Source organism: Acomys russatus, chromosome X (genome assembly GCF_903995435.1).
Source record: "Acomys russatus chromosome X, mAcoRus1.1, whole genome shotgun sequence".
NCBI lineage: Eukaryota > Metazoa > Chordata > Mammalia > Rodentia > Muridae > Acomys > Acomys russatus.
Window position 1 is genome coordinate 85,415,840 of NC_067169.1, and position 25,589 is coordinate 85,441,428.

A 25,589-nucleotide genomic window follows, 5' to 3' on the forward strand; every position below is an offset into this window, starting at 1 on the left:
CTGGCGAGTGGAGCTTCCCTTCAGAGGGAAAAGCCTGATAGGTCTGGGTGGGAGCCAGACTCTCAAGTTCCCATATGGATTTTTCAGTACCAATGATATTAGGAAGCACAGGGAAGTGGGCTTGTATTAAATGTAGCAGCAGCAAGAGGTTTCACATTGTAGTCAGGGACCCCAAACTGGCTGTCCTATTACTAAACAGATTCTTGCATCGTTTTGGTGTGCATGATACATCACTAGTCTTTACTCTGGCCCACTGACTGGATGGTAGTTCGTGAGCGCTGAAATGCGCATGTGTGAGTGTAGGTGTGTGTGGATGGGTGTGGGACCAAAGATTTGTCTCCCACTGCAGCTTCTTCCACGTTTCCCTCTCATGGCACACAGCTGGCTTCCACATTGCTGAAGATCAATCCCTTCTCACTGTCTCAGCCTCATTGAACTCCAGCTCTTAAGCACCTAGGAAGCTTCCTCAACATGAAGGCAAAACACTGTGGAGGAGTGACTTGAGTTAGGGCAGAACCACATTTTCTGGAGATGATGGTGGTGGTGGTCATGATGGTGGTGGTGGTGGTGGTAAGCACTGGGACTGTTAAAGTCAGCTCTGGCTACTGGTGAATCTATATAGTGTCAGTCAGGAGCTGAGATGTCAGGCTAGACCAGCTTGGCCTTGATCATCTCTCCTTCTTCCTCAACATACCCTACAGGGAAGATATATTGGGTGGGTGGAAACAGCAGACACATGTAAGATGTCCAGCTTCTTGTTATTATCCCAGTTGAATCTCACCCCCAGAAGCCCTAAGGATCTTTTCTCAGCAAACATGTATGATCTCCAGATGGGACTGTCATCTCCCCTGTTCAGCTGCTGGAGGTATATAGGTTACGTAGCTACTGATGCTACTTGGATCGGGAGGTATGGGAAATATCAGAAAAGAGGAAACATTAATAAATGTGGAGTTTCAATAAATGTGAATCTTAGTAATGACTTGGTGCCTGACAATAAAAAAGATGGAAAACTGTCAGGATTCTCTGATACTGAACATTTACAGCTCAGTGAGATCATCGCTAGAGATCACTTTGAAGCTGATGTGGCCTTGCTTCACTTTGGCAGTGGGACCACCCTTCTTACGCAGGTACAGAGATTTCAGATCACGGCAGTCGCTGGGGTCAGCATCCAGAGTAACCTGCCCCAGGAACTGATCACAGAATTTTCTGCTATTCCAGACCTGAAGAGACAAATCAAGGAAGTGAGGATCAACAGCAAACTTTTAAATTGATGGATCTAGTGATATCTAGAATGTTCATCAAGAGACATTTTTATCTTTTCCTGATAACCCTGTGATTGAGAAGATAACGTTCCAAACAATATAGATGAAAGTAAATCAATGGATCACCTTTTATTTGTGGTCAGAAGTATTAAGCCAGAAATATTGCCAGACTGAAGTCTCCCATACTATCCTAGCAGTATAGGAGTTAACAAAAACTAGCAAATACTTTCTTTCATGGGATTTGTTAGTACCTGTGTTAACAAGTATACTCACAAGCAAATGGTATTCTGGCCATGGGACATACAGTTAAGAGCTTTAAGGTAGAGATGAATAATAAAGTCAGTGTTTTTGCTTAATGAGGAGTGTCCTGAATACAAACCAAATAAATAATAGATAGCCTTTGTTCTGCACCCTAAAATGTGAGATACCTGGGAGAATCAACTATGTGGTAGAGAATAAAAACTCCTTAAGATCCCTTGTTTGGTCGTACCTGGATGATAATAGGAATGTCAGTGGTCCTTCTGTAGAAAATGGCCTGGGTGTCAAAAACGGCATGCACAGTATTCTTCTGGACAGGGGAACGGACTTCTTCCTTTCCACATTTGATGACCAGATATGGATTTACAGCTGGAACAAAGTGACAATGGGTTTTGTTTTTGTTTTTAGCACAGTGATTAAAGTTTTCTTCATAGAGAGGCAAGAAGCTATAATTTCACAAAGTCCAGTCTGGACATTCCCACTTATCAGGAGCACTACAAATGACGCAGAACTGAGTGTCTGATCACATTCCTTCCCTTTCCCACATATCATATAGGAAAAGAAAAGTGGCCACTATGTAGACAGTTCCCAACAAAGTTCACATTCCATTCTCTAACAGGGTAAAAACAACCTCTGGCCTGAAAATATCAATGGAGATAGTCATTGCTGATACTGTTTTCCAGCCATATATGCAGTAACTAAAATAGAAGTTTGCTTCCATGGGCAGCCCTGCAGTTCTTACGTTCATTGGCATACTTCTTCTCCAGGCCCTCAGCACTGTGAACAGTGACCTGGGTAACAACTTTTGGATAGCCACGTGCCAGGTTCCAGCAAGACATCTTGGGCATGTCCAATGTCAGTTCCCTAGAACATTAAAGAAAAAAAAAAGTATCACCTCACGATGATGAAGTGGACCTGCTTAAATAGACTTCATTGTTCAACCATGTAAGAAGCTGGGTGTCCTAAACTACTCCTCCCCAAATGTGGCTCATATTCTTATGAGGGTTTATAGGATTGACACTTAAAGGCCAGAGTGCATATGGCTGGAGTAAAGCATAGTTTAGGCTACCCAGCACTGAGAACAAGACATAGGAGCAATGAAGAATTCCAGCAACTCAAGACAAAATAGAACTAAGCAGAGAACTGAAGATAAAATACAAGGGGCAGAGCTTAGGAGGCAGGCCCTTTCCCTCAGATGCCACATCAGAATTCTAAAGCTCAGACCTCCACTAGAGAATTTCCCATAGCTCCACTCGGAGAAATATTTTGACTACTTCCATTTCAATTAGTGAGGTCTCAAGCGAGCATATTGTCCCATTGAGTATGTGCATAGAGGAATATGGGAGAAAGGTTTAGGGTCAGAAGACAGGAAGAGAACAAGGGATGGAAAAGCATCATGATAAAAACTGAACCTGAGCTGAACGGGCACTTCAGAGAAGATCCTCAGAAGGAACTCGCTGGTGCGGCCATGCTGGAACATGGTTGGAACAAGCACATAGCTGCCTTTCTTCAGGTACTTGCTCAGGAACACAGTACGGGTGTCAATATAGGTGGAAGTCCCAGCACGCTCCTGAATATACAGGTGGTGAAGGCGGAATCTGCGGTTCAGCTCCACCTAGAAGCAGAGAACATGGAGCATTCCAATCTATGAAAATCAGAACTTTTTCTGTTAGAAGGTCCCACTTATGCTGTCTTCTTTATTCCTTCATTATTCTCCCAACTTTCAAACCAACTTAGACTCTGCATGCTCTTATGATTTCTTCTCCAAATGCTATTCTTACCTTGAAGAGTTCAAAGCCAATGATGTAATTGTCAGGTCTTCCCATTCGGCGGTAAGTGCGTATGTCCTTCTGCTGCAGTGACATGATGACCTTATGGCCATCCTCAGGCACAGTGAAGATGTACTAAGGAAAAGAGGCCATCAAAAAGATTAATTAGCACTTGCATTTAAGATAATCTATCTAGCCTAAATTTAGGGGAATAAAATTCTATAATGGGAAGCAGAGTCTCAGGTTAATATCTGGGCTCTCCTATTGACCAGACAATGGCATAACAGAGAATTAATTTGCAGCTAAGTAAAAAGCCATTATACTTAATTCTCTCTATGGCACTCAGCATGTACTGAAAACTCCATTTTTAGGGCTTTGGTGTCAAAGCAGGTAAGTTTTAATATGTATGTTTTGGATAAATTATTCATTTCTTCCTGTTACTATACCCTTATGTTTAAAGCTATATACAGAAGCATTCCAGAATTCATAAAGACAGAAAGCATTTGTATTCTATTCAACCTGACTTTGCCACCCACAAAGCCATGGGGGTAGATTCATAAAGCCAACCCAGACATGTGAGCATCCCAAGCAAGGGCACTAAAGGTCAATCTCATGTGTACACATATAGAGAAGCCATTTCCCAAGTTTGGTACTGTTGTGTGCTACCTGAAATGTTTTTAGGGCTGTAAGTGGGAGTGACATAGGTACAGTAACAATAATGAACATTTTTTAGAGACAGTTAAGATGGAAAAAGTAAAGAAAATTATAAGTAAACTAGTTTTCTGAGCCTTAGTTTTCTCCAAAATGCTGGACCCATGAGAGACGTAGGAAGAAGAGATATGTTCATAGACAGTGAGGCATCAACACAGCCAGAGTTATATCTGCGATGCTTTAACACATCTTCATACAGGCTACTATAAATTCAGGCTAGGGATGCTTGTGAGGGTCTTGTTGTTTTCTTGGAATGTGCCTGGCCAGACCACCTATAATGTCACCTATAATAGGATTGTCATGGTAAATAGACTGAAGAAGAAATTGACAGGGCAGTGATTTAAATCCTGAGGAAAAAAATGACCTCATTCCCAAAGAGAAAAAGCAAGTTATAATGATGGGTTTCAGAAGTGCAACCTATATGAAAAGGACTAAAAATATGATGTATGTTTCAAGAGAACAATTGGGTAGCAAAGACAAATGAGCAAGGACTGAGACAGCATCTGGAAGCAGATCCTCTCTCTGCTATGTGAGATCATTACCAGAGAGCAGGAGTTACAAGCTGTAACATTCAGAACAGGAGAGAGACAGCTGGAGAAACTAACTCAGATCTGAAAATGTTGCCAATGTAAGTCTCTGCAAGGAAACCTTGTCTTTTGGGTCTTAAGAGCGTTTAAGTCAATCACTGGAGATTGTGGTTGAGGAATATTATGCAATAGATTCAAATACCTGATATTAAATCAATATTCCAGAGAGAACCAAAGAGAGATCTGATTCTTACTGGGCAATAACTGATTCTAACCTGAGGATTTTGCAGAAAGGTATCACGGTTGTTATAGCAACCTCCTGATCGGTTCATCAGAGGGTCATCATCCACAGTCCAACATCCCACCACTGATTCCAACTCCTTGCGGCCAAAAATAGGGTTGTTCACATTGCGGCAGACATTCAGCTTGTGAAAGCTGTGGCAAAAATCTTCCAGACTCATCCTAAATGGCAGGAACGGGGGGAAAATTGAAAATGGTACTTAGAATGTATTTCTAGTAAGAGACCCAAATTTCTTGTTGCAGAAAGACTTCTCACCAAAATTCTCCATCATCAGACATAATGAGCCCCAGGTTCTTGCGATCTGTTACAGTCAGTTGCTGCCACTCTTCAGAACTAAATGGGGAAAAAAAAGAATAAAAAGATATGTCATTATTCCTGTTAGGTTGTCAAAAGAAGAGACTGCAGGAGGACTAGGACTGCTGGGTTTTATCTCTGGCTGGGTTGCAGACCACAATCCTGGCTAAAGCTCAGAGATGTCTCTGTTATCTGCTAGCAATCTAGAGGGCTAGGTTTGGGAGAACTATGGAGCGTTGAAGGTGTAGTAGCATTGAAAGTGAAATTTTCCTTACATTTCACTCCAGGGGCCGCTCCATTCCTGTCTTCCCAGTGGGTTCCTCAGGCGAACCATATACAGCTTCTCAGTCCTGAAGACTTCTACAAGTCTTTCTCCAAGGCGGAGCTTGCGAATGTCAGTCAGGGTATAGGTGTAACCCTTCAGTAGACCCCAGTCTGTTTCAACTTCTTGTTCCTCCTGGCTGGGAGACTGAAATCCAAGAGAGACACAATATGAGCATAGGATTTGGCAGAACCAAGTTTTGGATCCCCTTCTAGCTTGGTTGGTTCACCCCAGCATGATTGAATCAAGTTCTCCCTAGGCAGATGGAAATTTGATCCTGATAGCCAGTGTATCACAAAGTAAGTGAAAGAGAGAAAATAAGGTAATACCACAACTTAGTTTAAAAATTCTGTTTCCAAATAATTCCTGTCCTATATTAATATAAACTGTGATATGGTAGATTAATTCTTTGAGGGAACAGTCATAACTTCAAAAGCCAGGAGCCAAGACAATAATAATAATTTAGCAGAAATTATTTACACCACCTTTGATGGTGCCTCAGCTCTCTATGGAATGACTGGTTCAAAGGGATTTAAAAAAAAAAACCAACAACAACAATGCTCCCCAGTCTTCAAGCCAGGGCTCCGTGACTATGTTAGATTTCTGAGTTCCATTATTGGCTTTTTGTAGATCTCTGGGTTAAGTACAACGTTTCCTGCTAAACTTTGTCATCCTCTGTGCGAGACATGAGGAAAAAGTGGTTGTTTGGGGGTGAACACACACCTCAATGGAGCAGCAAATGAGACCTCCTTTGGTGAATGTTTTGTACAATTCTTTAAACAGTTTGTACTTCTCCTCAACAAGGTCAGTGTATCTTCCTTTCTGCACGTCAACAATTTCAGCCAATGTGCCCGTGAAGTCCATGATGATATCAGTAATGGTCAATCCATCCAAAGCCTCATAGCAGCCCAGCATCCTGGAAGCAAGTACACAGAGTTATCACAGGGAAATTAGTTATCTGGGTCCAGGGCATCATTTCCCCAGGAATTAAAACAATTCCTGCTCAGCCTTTACCAGTTGGCTTTTCTCTGGATATGAACTGGGAAATACTCTGAGATTACAATTAAAATTGTCTAGGCTTCGGCTATGTTGATAAATGCTAGTCCATGTAGAAACTACTTCCTATAGGCAGATGACAGACTGGCTAAAAGGAGATGAGAATTCCACATGAACTTCAGATTAACAATTTGAAAGGTTACATAGGTCTAGGATTTAACAGAAACCAGGGCAGCTGATTCATATGTCATCTATAAATTCTGAGAGCCAGGCCCAAGGCTATAGAAATGTCTTTAATCTTACTGAGATGCAGCTCAATTTTAACTGTAGGCTTGAGTGGAGAGGGAATGAGCACCCAAAGGCAAATGTAATATTTCCTTCTTAATGTATCATGACCATAGACTAGTCAACTCCCTCCTTACTTTGCATAAGCTTTTTCCAGTAGAGCATTCCAAAACTCATTCATGGAGGTGGAGAATGAGAAGACCAGATCTCCATTGATGGTGGGCAGCAAGTCATCAATCACCACCTCAGTCCATTCTCCAAAATGCCAGAAACGGAAGCGAAATATTCCAGCATACTTTTCTGGCTTTCGAGGATCCCATTCCTGTTCCTTATGGTTGGGAATTGTCTGGAAAGGTAAAACCATTTAGCCAAGTGTTGTTCATAATACTACGTCCTGATAGATATACTTTAGTGAAGTCCTAGGGAAACTGGCTTTGAAACTATGTTAGAAAAGCCTAGGGTGTGACATCTTATCCTCAACTTCTGTTTCTGTAGGTCAGTTTTGATGTATGTGATCTTATATTCCTGCCATTGCTGCTCCAAACACAAAGAATCCTGGAGAGACGTTGGAGGGGTTCTCATAGATAATCAATAAACTAGATGACAGACTATCCACATAGATTCATGGTCAAAGGTTTAAATACATGAGCAAGACATTTAAAGGTAATATGAGGACTGGAGAGGTGGCTCCCTGATTGACAGCATTTACGCTTTTATCATCAGTACTGGAGTTTGGATCACAGCACCCAAATAAGAAGTCGGGTGTCCCTGCAAATGTCTGTGACCCCAGATCCTCAGATGGGAGAGACAGGAGAATTGTGGGAATATGATGACTTCCAGATTAGTGGAGAAAACATGAGTTCTGATTCAGGGATATACCCTGCCTCAACATGAATAGGTCAAGAGAGCAAGATGAAGATGCCAAATGCCCTCTTCTAGCCTCCATGCATGCACATAGGATGCACCCACAAGTACATCTGCACATATACTCACACAAATAAGTAATAAAATAAATAAAATTTAAATTTAAAACCAATGAAACTACAATGCTTACTCTGGTTTGCCCTGTCTAGAGTTTCATTTATATTTGTTTTACTCATGTCATTAGTAAAATCACATTTTTGGAATTCTATATTTTATAACAATTGCACATAAATATCCTAAATCAGTTTGTATGAGGAAAATTCTTTTTGTCCTAAATCAAATGTTCTTTGTTGTTTTGAATTTTATCTGAATATTAAAGAAATTTTTGTGCTATTAGTAGTTTAGTAGAACCTTTTCAAGGATCCATTTCTATCTTTCTCACATTTTCTGTCATGCATATATGTGTTAATGACTTCCTAGCTCCTACTGGCTTCATAACAAGTTAATAAAAATCACAATATGAAGAAATATTCAGTCAAAACACTACAAATGGCAACAAAAGAGCAGCTGGTTCAGCAAAATGTCAATGTTAGAATCTAGTGTATATGGGTTTTCACTGCAAAACTCAGCTTGTCTTTATTTGTGAAAATTCTTACAACAGAAATAAGTCACCCTACTTCTGGCTTTGAGAAACAGAATGATCTTTTTAAAAAAGCTATGAGCTGATTTTCTGTCAAGTTATTCAAGAAGAAAATGGAAATAGACTAAGATCCCACAGAAAAGGTACTACCTTTGTCCAGTGTAACTCCTGAACAGCCAAACAAGAAAATGCAGGGATCATTGACTTGTTCCCCAGTCTTCCCTGGATCAGCTGGTGGTGGGTGATGTTGCCCACAATCAGATGGGGGTCATCAGCAATGTCCTGAGAAAACAGGAATTGGTTATGCAGGAGTAAGGGAAGAGTTTTTCGAGGGTTACTAGAAGCTGAGCTAAGTCTGTGTACGGGAGATAGGGTTAAGTGAGGGGATAGGATGCTGATAGATGGGAAGTTTGGAAAGATTTGTGGCTAAACATACACACAGAGAGGGAGGGAGGGAGGGAGGGAGGGAGGGAGGGAGAGAGAGAGAGAGAGAGAGAGAGAGAGAGAGAGAGAGAGAGAGAGAAAGAGAGAGAAGAGAAGAGAAGAGAAGAGAAGAGAAGAGAAGAGAAGAGAAGAGAAGAGAAGAGAAGAGAAGAGAGAGCACATGCACAAGCTCAGCTCAAGAGAGAGCACTTGCTCCAGGGGTGGGGAAGAGCAAGTGCAGTGAATAAGCTACGAGCTGTATCAGGAATGAGTGAAGGAATGGAAGGAGAGAGTGCTGGAAGGCCTTTGTCTTTGGGCTTTGGAGGCACTTTCACCACAGCAATGAACACTGGAAGACTAGAACAAAGAATTTTCATGCTGATCTCACATTTTTGTTAGGACGACACTTCCTGCTTGGAAGGGCGATTACCTTTAAGAGAAAAGGTCTGATAGAGGTGAACATTAATGCATCTGCCTTTCTAGGAAAATGAGTTAAGAGACCATACAGGAAGCCCTTTTCTAACACAAAGCAAAGCTAACAGCAGTTTCCATGACAACCAGCTTTCCCAACCCCCACCTTTGTATGAATAAAAATGACAGCATTAATAGCAGGCGTTAATAGGCCAGTCACAGGAATATTTCAACAGACACTCTCCCCACAGTGTATTTTCCAACAGCATCTGGCCAGAGAGTGGTGGCAGCATTTGCTAGGGGAATAAATACATGTGTATTTTTACTCCAGTATATCATTAGCTGGTCATTCCTACCGTGAGTAGGAGTAATGGAAGCCAAATAATATAACTACAACAAAAAGTAATGAAAACAAAATGGAGCTACTTTCAAAGTATATTCAGGGCCTAGAGACAAAGAATTCTCAAAGTTCACCTGGTAATGGAATGGATACCAGAGTGAGTGGCCAGACGAGAAACAAAGAGGCATAGCCAATAGAGAGGCAGGCAGGCGCCAAGAACTAGCACTATACAGGACATCGTATAATTGCAGACATAATGTGACTCAGAATGTTAGCACTCGCAGAGTTCAAAGACATCAAATCCTAAGTAAGTATTGATAAATAGGAAGAGTTTCATCGAAGTGGTTGTTGGTCCATATATTGATATTCTCCATGCCCTGTTGAAAGAAATCCCGTTACAAATGAAAAGAAAATGGAGGCACACACCCTTTAAAATTATTAAATAGAAACAACTATATTTTTCTGGTACACAATGTCTATTTTTTCCAATCGATCTACTTCTCCTTGATGAAGGGTCTGGTCTACAGAACAAAACATTCCATATATCTGTTAAAAGCCAAAATAGCTCTAGAAAAGAAACAGCCATTCTGGGCTGTTTCCACATCCAAACTGAAGAGGTGGCTTTGTCAGCTTTGCATTTGCTGGCCTTTTTTGTTTAAGATGCATTTCTGGTGTCTTATCACTGCCTTTTATCTTGGGGAGAGACTACTCCTATCATATTAAATAGTTTATGGGTTGTCAGCTGCTTTTTCTTTTCAGTTACTGAGCAGAGCACAGAGGAGGTGTGTTGTATGAGTCAGATCCTGATGCTTCTCGCCTCTGTTTCTCTGATTTTCCTAACATGAAATTAAGAAGCATTATCGTTCCTCCCTTGATCGGACATTGTCACTTTATTTGGAGCAAGATGTGAAGTTACACCCTAAATTCCTAAATACAGATGAAGCATAGGATTGCTTCCTAGCATAGACAGCACTCAAGTGAGTACTGAGTGAGTATAAAAAGTGATTTTATATATTTTAAGGCAAATTAGTTGTCAGTTTTATGTAGAGTAACTAGTGGTTGGAGTGACGCTGCAATGCTTTTAATTTAGACAAGCAGGAGTCTACACCCAGTCAATACTTTTAATGTGTGAACGTTTACTCACATAAGGGAGAAAAAAGACACATGAAAAGATTCAAAATGAAGAACTGGGTGATTAGTATCCTCTTTGTATGAATTGGATATAGTTATTAGCAATAGCGTGCTTTACAACGTTCTATCATCTATTCAAAATTTCACCTAACAGTTGGTTTTAAAACACAGTGACAGGCAGGAGGAACTTTGGAGATGATCTAGCCAACGTCTTATTTTGCAGCAGAAGAAAGAGAGTGATCAGATAAAGACAGCTACCCTGAGTCTCTGGTTAGCTAACTAATCACTAGGACATCTAGGTCTAAAGCCTTTGATTCTTAATACAAGCATAATATTAAAGAAAGGACCTCAAGGCTTCGGCTGGCCCATCCTTCCTCTCTAAGTTTGTCAATTGTCTTGTGTAAGAGAATAATACTGTGCAGCTCCACATAGATATCCATCCCAATATTGTATGCTCTTTGCTTGACACTCCTTTTTTTTTCCAAGATTTTCTCAGCTTCTGGTTTTAGGGAAAATCACCAATAGTCATTTATTTCCAGAATTCAGATCCCTAAGTATAAATCAGTCTTGTGCTACATACAAGCCCACTGTGTGGACGACATAAAGCAAGTCTTACTAAAAGCCGTATTTTCTACCTCTTATGTGAAGCATTAAAAGAGTACAAAACAGCCAAGGAGTTAGAATAGGTAAGAAGAATGAGCCAATGCAAATCTAACAGTTCTAAGAACTTCCAGCAATAGCTCCAAAATAATTAAATGGCTCTTAAGTGACTTTTACTATACATTTAGGACACACTGGATGTCTTCCTGTTAAAGTTAAAGAAGGAAAGTTGTAGATACTTTTCTGTAACTCCAGGCTGAGATGCGGAGTATAGATATGACATTTCAGTCTGAGCCATGCTGGCATAGTAGGAACAGGGTTCAATGAGAGGTCACAGCAGCTCACATATCCATAATATCAGGGTGACATGAGAGAAGTGAGGAGATGTAGGAGATGCTGTGTTCCTAATGGCTCCAGATGTGCTGGCACAGTTGAAGTCATTCTTGAACTGAGCTGTTTGGCAAAGCAAAATAGTTTCTTAGGTAGAGTGTACATAATACTAAGAAATTGAACATAAGAAAAGCTGGAGAGTTCCCCAAATACTATCATCCCAAGATAAATGTTCTGTAAAAAATACATCTTTTCTAGGAAATATACTCTCTTGGCCGAGCCTTGAGGGACATCTCAATTATTCTCACCTCATACTTATTCCCAGAAATCTCTGGTGGAATGGGATATACAATTATGAGATCTGTAGCCCTGAAAAGGTCACACGCTATTCGCAACAATCACATGCAGACCTTTAGCAATTGTTTATTCAAGGAACACTTGAAGGCAGAAAGCATTGAGATTCAGGGTAAAACATAAGGAACCACAGTAATATATGTATATTCCTTATATAACAAGCATCCAGAAGAGTGGAAGCAATTTCAAAAGCACTGTGTACAGCTGAATGGGGGGGGGGTAGGTAGGCATATGGCCAGCCCTTCAATAGGGTCTTTATGATTAATCATTCCCAGAAGGACTAGGGGCTAATTGGCATAAAACTTCCACTGAGGACGTGAGATCTGTGTGAGCTAGCCCAAGTAGCCATTCTCTCATCCTTGGAAAACTGAACCATCTCCAGATGGGGAGTTTATAGGTAGGCCTGGGCTCACAGACTGTCATATGCTCTCTCAAGGGTCTAGCTTCACCTGCTGGGACTGTTCATTTCTATGTGAGCACTGTGTCACCAGTACCCCATTCTCTTCCATCCAATGAGAACTTACTATGGAACCTAAGCATAAAAGCTCAATTTCAGAGGGGCAGTGGTGGCACATGCCTTTAATCACAGCACCCAGGGAGGCAGAGGCAGGTAGATCTCTGACTTTGAGGCCAGCTCACTTTGCAGAGTGAGTTTGGGGAAAGCCAAGGTTACACAGAGAGATCCTGTCTCAAAAAACAAAAAGTCAAATCCAACTTCCAGTCTAAACAACCAAATCATCTGAACCAAACCTTCAGACTCTAGTATGACACTCCAGCTATAGACACAAAACTTCTTTAGTGGGAAGAATTTTTGTATCTGTTTAATGGAACACTTCAGGCAGTAAGAAGGAGCAATGTCATACATACTATAACATGGATGACCTTTGAAAAGATGCTAAGTGAAAGAATCTGTATAACTTTAAGATTACATTTTGATGGGAAAGTCCACAATAGGAAAGTCTGGATAGAATTAAAGTACATTGGTAGTAGCTGGTGAGAAAGGGGTAACCTCACTGGGAATAAAATGGATCTTTTATTTTTGTTTTTCTCATTTTTGAGATTCTAATATAATAATATTATTTATCCCTTCCTTGTCCTCCCTCCAATCCATCCCTACACTACTTCAAATTCCTGGCCTATTTTTTCACTTATTGTTACCTAATGCATATATATCTTGTAATGCATATATACATATATGTGTACATACATATATATTCCTAAATATAACATTTTCAGTCTTTGTACTGTTGCTCATATGTATGTTTTCAATTCTCCCTGATGAAAGCTACTTCTCTCATTCCCAAGTTTCGTCAGTTGCTTATAGTTATTTGTGTAGGGCTGAGACCTCATGGGCTTTCCTCTGTTCAGTTTGGCAAAACATAGGTTTCTTAATGGATTGATGCAGCTATTGTTATACCACTGGATAATAGTAGCATTGGCACAATTCTGTGAATCTACCAAAAATGGTCACAAAAATGTACAATTCAAACAAGTAAATTTTGTGTCCTATAAATTGTACTTTCAACAAAAATGAAAGTTATTTGAAATACAGAATTTAAAATTAATATAGGAGTTGGACAAAGGATACAAGTCTATTCGACTCTATCTATGGAAACAATAGAAAACACTTTAGACCCACTTTCTGTGGAAAGACATGGTGTCTGGAGAACAGAGGAAATTTATGAGCCAACTAAGTTCAAATTACTAAAGCAAGGTTTCTGTTCATCAGTAGATGGAAATTCTATTAGCACAGAGAAGTATCACTTCTATTGTTATTCTCTCACTTGCTATCCTTTACGCAAGCATGAATATTCGTCTGGGTATGATTTTCTTCATAAGTTTTCCCTTGCCATTCTTATGACCATTAATTTTTACCTGGAACTTCTTCACCTTCCCGTTCCACCCAGACATTGCAGCAAAATGGCCACTGGGTAGAGTACTCCATGAAGGAATACTGAACAAAGCACATTGGCAGTCAATACAGAACTTAGAAGTTGACAATGGGAGTTGACAGAAGATCTTGCGCAGGAGCCCTTTCTTCTTCCACAGCTGGCTGTGCAAATTCTCATGAGGCTTTGTTTCATGTAAGTCAGGGATTAGATGTGTCTGACTCTGGGACTCTATTGTAGGTGGATATGAGTCAGTCAGGAAAAAAGCCAGAGTGGTTGGAGACAACTGGAGAAAAGATTTCTGTGGAAATTTGGCACACAAATTCAGCCGAAATTTTTTACCTTCAGATTCATAATTACACTGAAACTTCATGGAACTTACTTCTCATAAATTGTTACTACAATTTGGGTTCTCGGGAGTAAAGGAAAGATAAAAAGCATATGGAAAATACTAGTGTATCCAAAAAGCTAGGAGAAAAGTTGGGGCCACTGGATCATTGTAAAGAAGCAGGATTTTGTATGGAGTGTATGGATAGTTAATCTGCCACCAGCTAATTTAAGACATCTTTTACATTTCTGTGTATCTACTGCTTCTTTAAACCAAGCCAGTGCCAGGCATAGTTAAGTATATATAATTCTAGTCCTAGAGGTGGCTGAGACAGCAGGATTTTGAGTATAAAGCTACGTTGGGCTACATTCTTCTTGGATATCTACTATCTTCATCAATATGAAAGGTAAACTATCTAAGGTTTTTAGTATTCCTTTGTTTCTACGTGTGTGTGTGTGTGTGTGTGTGTGTGTGTGTGTGTCTGTGTGTGTGTCTGTGTCTGTGTGTGTCTGTGTGTTATGAGCACAAGCATGACCTGCATGTGGAGGTCAGATGACAACTTGTGGGAATTGGTTCTCTCCTTCCATCATGTGGTTCTAGGGACCAACCTCAGGTCTCCAAGCTTCCTGTAGAAGATTCCTCTTACCTGATTGATCATGTTGCAGACTCCTGCTATTTGACTTGTTGATATACATTGTGGGTTTTTGAGACAGGGTTTCACTGCATAGCCCTGGCTGTCCTGGAATTTGATCTGTAGACCAGGCTGGCCTCAAAGTCTGAGACTTGCCTGCCTCTGCCTCCCAAGTGCTGAGATTAATGGCAAGTGTCATCACACCTGGCTCCCTATTATTATTTTTTTAATCAGGAAAGTGAATTACATAAAACAAAATAACATACCTACCTTTCTAAGCCATGGTTAGTAATGATGAAGTGAAATAATAAATAAAGAACTACAACACATAATCCAATCCATACTATACATATCATAAATGCAATTCCTTTTGCCCCTCCCCTTGTTTTCATTCTCCACCCCTCCATACACAGACACATTCCTTACCATCGAAACTAACTCTAGAAGGAATATAGTTTGCCTTAGAGGAAAAAAAATAGACTGTTGTCACTAATTATTAAATTTTCCCCTCCCTGTGAATCCATCTAGGATTAAATCTACAGAATTTGGATGAAGACAGAGTGCAAAGAACTGAGCCAAGACAGAGGGGAGAAGATGTATCTAAAGACCTGCCAGAGGAGGAAGCGCTTTCTATTTGGTTCACATCTGGGAAATGGCTTCATGTTGTCTTCCAACTTTGCCGCCCACCAGATATCTTTCCATCTCCTCTAGGACTGCATCCCTCATCAATCATTCTCTCTCTTGCATCTTCAAACTCCTCTTTACTGTCTATACTCCTTAGCCTGCAACTATGCTCAAGTCTGTCTCATATTTAAAAGATACCCACCCAATAGACCTCTCTCAATTCCTTGCTTCCCTTTTAGCTACACTGGTTTCCGTAAGTCTCTTTTCTATGATACTTGAAAAAGGGGATTTCTCTAAGCACAGTCGATTACATAGCAGTTGTAGAACAGTGTTTGTTAGTTAAATGTGCACTCTAAGATGTCATGTTTAAGAAAAGGAACCTGTTTCTAATGAAAGTGAATATATGTAACATTCACTTTACTAAGTTTCTTCCTTACTTCCCTTTACTTTGAAAACAAGGAGAAATGTTCACATCTGAAAGGGATGGGCCTTTCTTCAAGTGTCATAGAAAAGAGACTTATGGAAACCAATGAAACTTGGCACCACCTGGTGGCAATGTGCATGAACTAAATTAACTTAGAATTCCATTTAAGCATTTAATTGGTGGAAATTACAACAATAGTGCGATTGTTGACTCCTTCAAGGCAAACACTGGGTTGGTGACTAAGGTAGATCACAACCACACATGAAAAGAATTTCCTTACAAAGGGAGTCTTCAGGTCCAAGAACTTGCACTTTATGGTATCTTCCACCTTAGGCACTTTATGATGGCCCACATACCTGATCATTGGGAAGGATCTCCAATAGATTCTCCTTCTGTCCAGGTGTACCCTCTTGATAAAGCAAGGTTGCTAATTATTTTTCAGACTCTATCACTTTATCTTATTACACACTGGCCTCTAGTTCATATCGAGCTTATGGAAAGGTGCTGAAGTCGGCAGTGAGACACAGCACATAGGTGTTCCATTGAAACCCATCAAAACTATTAGTAGTTAACATTAATGGGTCTCAAAAACTGCAGCTATATGTGAATCCCACTAGCTACAACTGGAATGACACCGGGGATGATATCCAATAAACAGATCATAAGTCCCCTCCCCACGAGCAAGCTCTGTCTTTTTCATACAGAAATCATTTCACTGATGCTCACTGTCTAAGATATTGGCCTCACTGATCTGAGATTGCCTTTTAGATAGTATGACAGGCAGCTAACTAAAGAGACAAGAGAATAGTTTCTTTCTGGATTGCAATATTTACTCAAATAAAATTCTAAAAAGAATAAGCATAGTATATATCCTTTTTGTTGTAACTATTTGCATATGACTAATTGACTAAACATTTAGTCTCTTCAAGCTAAAGCCTATTTTGAAACTGTTTCTGTGTGAGGTGACAGATATGTCAATTTGTCTGTTAGTCATTTTAAATTGTTCAGGCATATGAAAGCATCATGTAATCCACATATATGGATATATATATAACATATATATGTTTTATTTGTTAATCATAACTCAACAAAGAGAAAGACAGCATCAGAGAAAGAAAGAAAGAAACAAAGAACTGAAGGAAGACTGGCTTCCACATTTTTCTAAACAGTAGGTTAATGTAAGTGAAATAGTGGCTTCTGTGTAGTTTTGAATCAAAGGGAGAGAAAGAAGACAGAAAATGATGAGATAAATGAGAGGTACCTGAGGACGTTTCCACACAACCTTTCCTGGAAGCAGGCGGTTGAAAAACAGAGAGTCATTCTCCGGCAGGAAGGTAGGGTCACAGAAAAGGCGACCATCTTTGATGCATTCCTGCTTCAGTTCTTGGTACTTCTGGTTCTTGAAGAGTTTCAGTTGAGGACCCATGTTTTCCAACAATATCTAGAATGACAAACACTGTCACTTTGGTCTTTTGAGGATTACCTAAAATTCCACAAACGGCAGTTGTTGCAGTGGCTTCCTCCCAGAGACTTCAGACTGAGGAAAAGTCACTATGATCAAGAAAAGAAGAGTCAAAATTCAGATAAATACTGGGGTCCTGGGCGAGCACCTAACCATTTTAGGACCTCCGTTTGTTTATCTGCCAAATGGGACAAAATGCACTTTAACGGTCTCATTGGGAAATAGGTAACAGATGTGAAGACTGCCAACCAAGCATAAATCATTATAATGTAAAGGTAATTTTCCATTCATACTGATATGGAACAGCTCAGAAAAGTACATTTTAAAATTTGATGATAAAAGAGGAAAAAAAATCACTTTCCCATGTTCAGAACAAGTCACTGCCCTGGAGCACTGCATGCATAGTGCATAGGGGGAAAACAGCCCCTTTCGATTCTAACAAGTCCTGTTACACCACTACTTTCATTTTATCATTTAAAGAGCTTATGTGTTTTACTATTAGCCAAGAAGGCTAATGTAAAAAACAGAGCTCAGCAGATGGCCTCCAAACACACATAAAAAGATAGAAAGATTATATTATAGTTTTTCCCTTCAAAGTGTACAATCATTTGCAGACTCCAAAATCAAAAGGCAGGCTCTAAAATTCAATTACACTAATTTGACAGACTATAAGTTTTTAATCCCATAGCAATATAATACAGTGTTGCTTCCTTTTCTTTGAGAAAAAATAAAGAAAATACCACATAGCTAAACAAAATTAATATAGTGGTTTCACACAAAGTCTGTCAGACTGCCTTACACTCAAATATCCTGAACAGTCAGTTTGTGTGAGGATGATTTAAAAGGCAAATTTGATTTTACATAACTTTGTGGTGATAATAGATCTTTCGATGTCACTTCTTGATTCATGAGGATAGATTATGTAATGAACCAAATGATTTTCCTCGGACATTTAGTAATAAATGAAAAAAGGTGTTGTGAATTTTTTATGGTGTCAGCAACATTAAACTTTTATTCCTGTGATTTTGTGAGCTCAGGACAATTAAAACCAAAAACCTATGGTTCAGAGTCAAAAATGAACTGGATGAAAATTTCAAAAACAACAGCAACAAAAGCAAATGCCCAAATTGGCTACATTAACACTGTGCGTGTGTGTATGTGTGTCACACACACATATAGTGCTAATAGCCATGTGTGTGTGTGTTTTTATGTATAGGGAGCATATACCATGATTTCTACCTCCCATATCCCTCTTAGAAGCACTGAGACTTCCCCACTTATACTATTGCTACAGCCGATTTCCTGTGCATCCTGGGGATTTAAATTCAGCCCCTCTTGCTTTCACAGCAAGTTTGTTACTCACTAAGCCATCTCCCAGTCCCTACTGTGGCAAGTTACTATTTTCTAAAAGTAGTAATAAAACTAGTCTATTAGGTCCTCACATGTCCTTTAGTATCGTGGTGCACGGCCTCATGATGAAAGTTTCCCCACTTGAAAACCATTAACTTTTAAATCTAATTTCTCAATGTTATTTTATGGCAAGGCTATTTGCAAGATATGCGTAACGACCATGCCCTTTCTCTTAATTTAAGCATTAAGAGACTGAACATACCCACAATTTTTCCATAGCCTTATTTATCGTCAATTTTTTGTTTTCAATTTAAGGATTGTGGAAACACTGCAAAACACCAATGTGTTTTCCGCTAACCAGATTGAAGCAGGCTCCCGTGGTTTAGATATTAGTGTGTTTCATTGTATTTGAAAGCATGGGTGGCATCAGTAATAATTCACAGTTAAGCATCAGGGCCAACCAGAGTGTTTGCCCAGACTCCTTTTCAGAGCCTATTACAAATGGACTCTAATTTTCATGTGTGTTCAAAGTTACAGAAAACATTCCCGTGTTTCTTGCTTTCCCTAGAAGGTTTGGTGGATTGCCAGAGGCTGGGGGCTGGAAATATGGGACAGTCTGAGGCAATTAGGACATTTAGTTTGCCAGAACCTCCTAGTGCCTGAACATTCTGGATAAATGGGTATTTCCTGCCCAGGAAAGCCATGTGCTCTCACAAAGTCTCCTTTGCTAATCAGATAAATAGTAAGGTTCACAAAAGCTTGCAAGAGGAATTAGTTACAAAGAGACCCTGTCTAAACACAGAAGCAGCATCAATTCAACAAAATTGGGTTTGAGTTAGAGACAACAAAATAGGGCTGGCAAGAAGACTCATGGGGAAGGGCACTTGCTGCCAAGCCTGATGACCTGAGTTCAATTCCCCAAGAACCACATGAACTGGTTTCCACAAGTTGTCTTTATAAGCGCGCGCGCACACACACACACACACACACACACACACACACACACACACACACACACACGAAACAGAAACCAAACCAATAATAAACCATACTGTGATCCAGATAGAGTTACTTCAGAGTCATAACATACAGCTGGTATTGGTGGGTCAAATCTTGACAGAGTAAATACCTTTTGCATGAAGATGCTTGCATTATAAAGACATACAGAGAATTATGTATTTGAGCTCTCATTAAGGGACAATTGTAGTTCCAAGTCCTGCTGGACTTACACAATAGGATTGACCCCCATTGCTGACTAGGTAACAAGACAACTGTATTCCTGCTACTCTATGACCTTGATCTCTTTGTGTTTAGGGTTTTTTTTTTGTTTTGTTTTGTTTTGGTTTGGTTTGGTTTTCTTAACCATGAATCTAGAGGCATGTGTCCTTCACCTTTAATCTATAGCTGTAACTACTGAGATGATTAGTATAAACCAATTTTTAACAAAAGAAATGTGCCATGTGCTTGCAAGATATGCGTTAAAACCCTGTCAGTACTAGGCACCTTTTTCAGCATCTCATCATTGTACAGGAAATATTTGTTGAACAGAAAGATGTCTGAAGTAGAAAATCAATCTTTGTGCAACAAATACTTTGAAATGCTCCTTGTCCAATTTCAGCTTGCCTGTGCTTCCTTTGCAGCGGCCATGTTCTGAAAGGCACAACCTGTGCCCTATTACTCTACGGAAGCTGGTAAGACTAATTCAAACTTCAGTCTGTGACATGCCAGACCTGGTGTGTGAGTTTCCAATATCCCACACTTCGTCTTTTGGTCACAGAAACTTTTAGAGAAAATATTTTTTTTTAGTTCAAATGAAGAAATTCCCCAAAGTAAATCTGATGCCCAACTTTGAGGCATTCCTGCCTCAAGGATTTATGGCCATGATAGATATTGAAAACGTTTTTTATTTTCATGGTTTAATGATCATGGTAGAATCCAAACCCTTTACAGCCAAGGGCTCATTCAGTAGCTCTCAGTAAATGTGGAAACCCAGAAATGTATAAGCTGGCATTATGATGAACAACTTTCTCTGTTGGAGCAGAGGTGTATGGAGACAGCAATGTTTCTTGATTACTGTTCCATTGCACCAGATGGTGATATGGAGGCGAAAGTCATTAAAGATCACACATTAGGAAAGGTGATAGACAATGATAAAAGCCAGGGCTTTTAATATAACCCTCTCATCTCTAGATATCCTTTTGAGTAAGAACAATTCTGAAGAGCAAATGTGTGACCTGAGAGGAAGTGGCAACTGTGCCTAGCTAGAACAAACTGAAGGTTTACCATTGAGGTAATAGCCTTAGGCAGAATGTTGGAATCCAGAGCCACTGCTGAAAGAGGGAAGGTGAGGAACACTGTCAACCAAGACAATGGATAGGGGCAGGCTCAGTGTGTGGCAAGTTGAAAACTTCCAGGGGAAAATGGAGGGAGCCTGCCACGTGGAGCTCAAGGCTGCAGCTAGGAGAAAGAGCTTTAGATGCACACTGGACTTGAAGGCAGGCAGATTCTTAGAGGGAAATCATTTTCTTCTTTAACTGTGGGTCAGCCTTACGACAGACCCCAAATTAATTCTAAAGCAAAATTGACTCCCCCAAAAAAACCAAAACGAAAACGAAAAACACAAACAAAAAAAAAAAACACCTCAGATCTGTGATCACAAATTACTCTGGATTCAAGTTGAGTAGGTGAGGGAGGCAGGACACTTGAGGGCCATAGGGCAAGAAGATATGGCTCTGATGGTACTGTACCTGGCTAATTTCTCCCCTTCATTCTGCAAAAATAGAGGTAAAGCAGAAAAAAAAAGTGGGGTGGAGGTGGGCAACTGAGTACAGGAGACCTAACTCTGCCCTATTCTAGATACAATCTTATCCCTACTCCTGGGGTTGATGGGGAGATTCATTAGCATGCACATGCTACAGAGAAGTGTTTTCCATTTCTGCACAAGTAGAACCTTATCTTACATCTGTGGTCACATATCTGCCAAGGAACTTCGATGTGGCTGTTGACATTCAAGGTTTTGGCTAAATTTCAGGGATCTGAAAGAGGCCTTAAAAGTTCCTTAATCCACTCTATGGTTTTCCATAGGATATATTTATTCTGTCCAGAGAGAAGGCTGTGTTCAAAGAGAGAAAAATCACACAATTTACAGCGTTGAAAAATGATAGCAAGAAGTAAAAGACATATCAAAATTATTAAAAGAACACATATAGTCAGGAGATTCATGATCATGTACCCAATGCCACCACTTGTAGTAGATAACACCCTTTGCCCTCAGTTTCTCCATAGGCTGTCCTGCTTACCTCAGGGTGTTATTGGGAAGAGCTAATAAAAGTAAGTATGTGAGTGTACTCTTTGATTGTTAAGAATAAGTTAACATATAGCTGTTGTAATTAGGAAACGTTTGATTTTAGCAAATTAAATATCATTTCTTAGTAGAAACAGAGAAAATATGATCATATGCTTAACATAAGACACACATTGACATTTAAAGACCTATATAAAATGGCCCCTCTGCCATTCTTTACTCCGTATTCCCCCTCCTATTTTTGGCTGATTTGCTCTCTTGACTGACTAAGCTTATCCTAAAAGTCTATAATTTTACAGTCCTTTGAGAATCTAATTCTGATTTTATTTTATTTTTTCTAATTCTCGTTTTAACAGAAAGTTTTTCTGGAAGGACTCTTAGAAATCAGTTAGTGCAACTTCTTTCTTTCGTTGTAAAGTGAAGAGACTTTACCAGGGTTACATTGCAACAGAGTTGGCACTAAAACAAGAACCTACCAACTCTTTCACTAAGATTATATTTTGAAATAAGAAAGAGCTGTGATAGGAATGGCAACATGAAGACACAAAACTACAAGAAAGACACTTCTTTTGAACATTTTCATTGTTCTCTTTTTGCAAGAATGCACTTAGAAGTCTTGTTTTTTAATTTTAAGCTGTCAGAAGGTGATATGATTTCAAATCAAGGCTAATCAAAGAAACTGTTTTGGGGTCACAAAGAGGCTGTTTTCTGCTTTTAATTTAGGAGCTGAAAAGTTTCAAGGATATAGAAAGTCTGCTTTTTAACCTATTCCTGACCATGTAAGTATTCAAGCTGTTCGTGGACCACTGAAAACTCTAACAATGAATAAAGAATGCTGTTCAAATTCAAAGTATTCACACACACTTGTGCACACTCATGCACAGGAGTGCATATGCAAACACTCAAGTGCATGTGCATATGTTCATGCATGTCTGTGTGAACATATACACACACACACACAAACACACACGTGTGTGTGCATGCACGCTCCCACATAGAAGCATCCAGAGAAGGCATTAATTACCCACACAAAGTTTTGTTTATTCATTCATGCCATAAAGAATCCTTAATTTCAAAACAAAGATTAGTAAATGAAACATTTGTTGAAGTTTAATAAAACATTAATACAAACCAGGACACATTTTGCTGTGACAGGCAGAGCAATAGAATTTGCTGAATTTTCCAATGTGCTTTTCACCAAACTGAGTTCTAAATCCTCACACCCACTTGTTTCCATTGCAATGTGTAGCAGCTCCCTTTTCCTGACCCTGACTGAATCCAGCTCTGGTCAAAGTAGCACAGTTAAGCCCCAAACAACAGTGTAGTAGGGTGGGGTAGAGAATGGAACCTTGACTGCAATTCAAAATTTAAACCAAAGATAGAATCAGAGGGAAAACAAACCAGGCCCTCAGACTGATAATAGAATAGCCAAGATCAGCCTGTCACTAGGGCAGGAAGGTCCCCCAACTGTGCAGACAGGGAGTTAAGATAGCCTAGGCTGCCACTCCTTCATTGTGCAGCAGCCTGTAGCCTATTCACCCCATTTCAAGGGGTTACGGTGTGGCTCCAAGATTGTGCCTGAATTTTAAAACTTTGCCTATGACTTTGGGTCAGAGGAAACTGGATGAAGCTGCTAGCTGTCCAGCTTCTCTCCTCACACTCCTCTCACAGGTTTGCTCTTGCTTATCAAGTGTTTACAAACAGCACACACACAGAGAATTGATCAGCTAGCTCCCAGAAACTTCTTACTGCAACACCATCAAAATCACTGCATTCAGCCCCCAAAATTCAATTTCTTTTTAGACGTTTCAAAACTGCCATTAGCATACACATATTCACACATTCTATACAGACAAACCATAGCATTACTTGATGCAAAGTTTGATTAACTCGAAAGCTGAGGTTCCTTTGAGTCTTAGATGTTACATCTCAGAGAATAAACTTATAAACTAAATTTGTGGATACCCGCTCTCCTCACCTGAGTTATCTCAGAGCCCTGCTGCTGCTGCTGCTGCTGCTGCTGCTGCTGCTGCTGCTGCTGCTGCTGCTGCTGCTGCTCTTAGCCAGGTAACCCCACTAAGTCTGTTCAGTCAGTGCAGCTGAACAAAGATTCTGGCTTTCTTAACCTGGAAACTATTTGGGTTGTACCAAGCTCTGCTCACAGGGGGAGGTGCCTCACAGCAACTTCAGGAGCCTTTGCCCCGCCCAGCACTCAGAAACTGATCCTGAGTCACGAGGAAAATCTGGAAGGCGTCCCTGCCAGATGTGCAGATGGGATGCCCACTCCAGATCCACCCACCAGCAAATTGAAAAACCCAGAAAGCCACATTTGAAAGGCCTTTCTGTTTCAAGGAGAAATAGGACTTTCAGGAAATGTGTCTGATAGGTTTCTAACTCCTCAATCCCAGGGGCGGGGGTGAGAGATGGGGGGTGGGGGGACTGCAGACATGGACCTTACTGAAGAAAGGACACAGTGAACAAAAATATTCCAAATGTTGGCAAAGTTCTAGTGAGCTAGGCTGCAGACATGTTCCTAATAGACACTTCTGTGATAGCAATGAGGACTTCGGCCTCAAGTGGGAATGAAAGGGCACCTAATAGATGCAGGAACATAATGGTCACTTTGTGAAAAGTTAAGTAACATTTGGCCAAAGGCAGAGAGAAGGGAGGTGAACGGAGTTTGATTGCATGGCAGCTGCTAGAAGCCCGATTTCTAGCAACAGTGCAGTGTCGAGATTCTGCCAAGCAGTGTCGGGTGAAAAGCAGAGCAAATAGCTGTTTGCTGTGAAAGGCCAGCGAAAAAGTGTTGGTGGCATGCTTGGCCCCTGTAAAATAATGATGCTGAATCCTCCTAGAAGCCTGGATCTGCCTTTCCTGAGGTTTTCATTGAGACACAGCTGAAATGATATGATTCTTGGGATTTGGGGGTTTGGTTTCATGTTCACAAAATTTGAACACTACCATCATCTCAACATATTTCTTGCCTAGTGTGCTAGTTACTCGTGCACCAAAAATTATGCCCCTCCATCTCTATCACTGTATCAGTCCTTATTCTTGCTATTTGAAGATGTAAGAATTGAAAGAAGAGAGGTAGAGGGAAGAAGAGGGTGGGGAGAAAGAGACAGGGAGAGGGAGGGTGAGGGGAAGAGGGAGAGGGAGTGTGTGGTTTCCCTACTCACTGGCTCCATACCAGTATTTTTTTTTTCCATGAAACAGATCCGAACATTCCTATAACTAAATCTCTGTGATTTTCCCTTGACATTTTCCTTTGTGTCTTTTTTATGCAATATGGAAATCAGTCTAGAGTTGGAGCAATACAAAACGCAGAGCCCAGGAGAGCTAGGAATTCAAATATTGGCACCCAATTTGGCTCAATAGCAAGCTATTTCTTAAGCAAATAGGACTTATGAAGGATGTTGGTGTTGAAATCAAGGGAGAATGTCTTGTCTAGGCTCATCTTCAGCCATCGTTTCCATCTTCATAATTGTAAAATTAGTAAGAAGACATAAAATCTGAACATTAGCATTAAAGGTTATCTACCTTCTTGCTCAGTGCAGAAATAGCATCCAGATAATCTGAAAAACTCATCCCTGCATAAAGTGGTTTAGTTTATATTTGGATATTTGGCCCTTCTCTAGTTGTTAAATTGTTGTCCTTAGATTGAAAAAACATTAGCTTCACACAAACTAGGTCTAATTCCTCTTCTACACAACAGCATTTACAAGATCTATGAAGCCATTCTTGTTCAGATAAGCATCC

The 25,589-nt window shown here is 40.1% G+C and overlaps 1 protein-coding gene across 1 annotated transcript; it reads right to left on the reverse strand.

Moving 5' to 3' along the window:
* Positions 1–611: 611 nt before the first annotated feature.
* Capn6 (calpain 6) lies at positions 612–17,386 on the reverse strand. Its single transcript, XM_051142139.1, has 12 exons — positions 16,976–17,386; positions 8,380–8,511; positions 6,863–7,071; positions 6,168–6,360; positions 5,398–5,591; positions 5,084–5,161; positions 4,803–4,989; positions 3,302–3,424; positions 2,933–3,135; positions 2,263–2,384; positions 1,753–1,889; positions 612–1,220 (listed from the first exon to the last, which is right to left on the reverse strand). Exons 1-12 carry the CDS (start codon positions 17,138–17,140, stop codon positions 1,038–1,040), a joined length of 1,926 nt encoding a protein of 641 aa, XP_050998096.1. The 5' UTR covers positions 17,141–17,386; the 3' UTR covers positions 612–1,037.
* Positions 17,387–25,589: the final 8,203 nt, after the last annotated feature.

What these genes read in the sequence shown, in the direction of transcription:
- Capn6 (XM_051142139.1), bottom strand. Translation starts at nt 17,140, where the DNA reads ATGGGTCCTCAACTGAAACTCTTCAAGAACCAGAAGTACCAAGAACTG. An exon ending in GAAGTGCCCGTTCAGCTCAG is followed by an intron (nt 2,385 to 2,932) that starts GTTCAGTTTTTA and finishes TTAATGTTCTAG; the next exon opens with GGAACTGACATTGGACATGC. An exon ending in ACATTCCTATTATCATCCAG is followed by an intron (nt 1,221 to 1,752) that starts GTACGACCAAAC and finishes TTGTCTCTTCAG; the next exon opens with GTCTGGAATAGCAGAAAATT.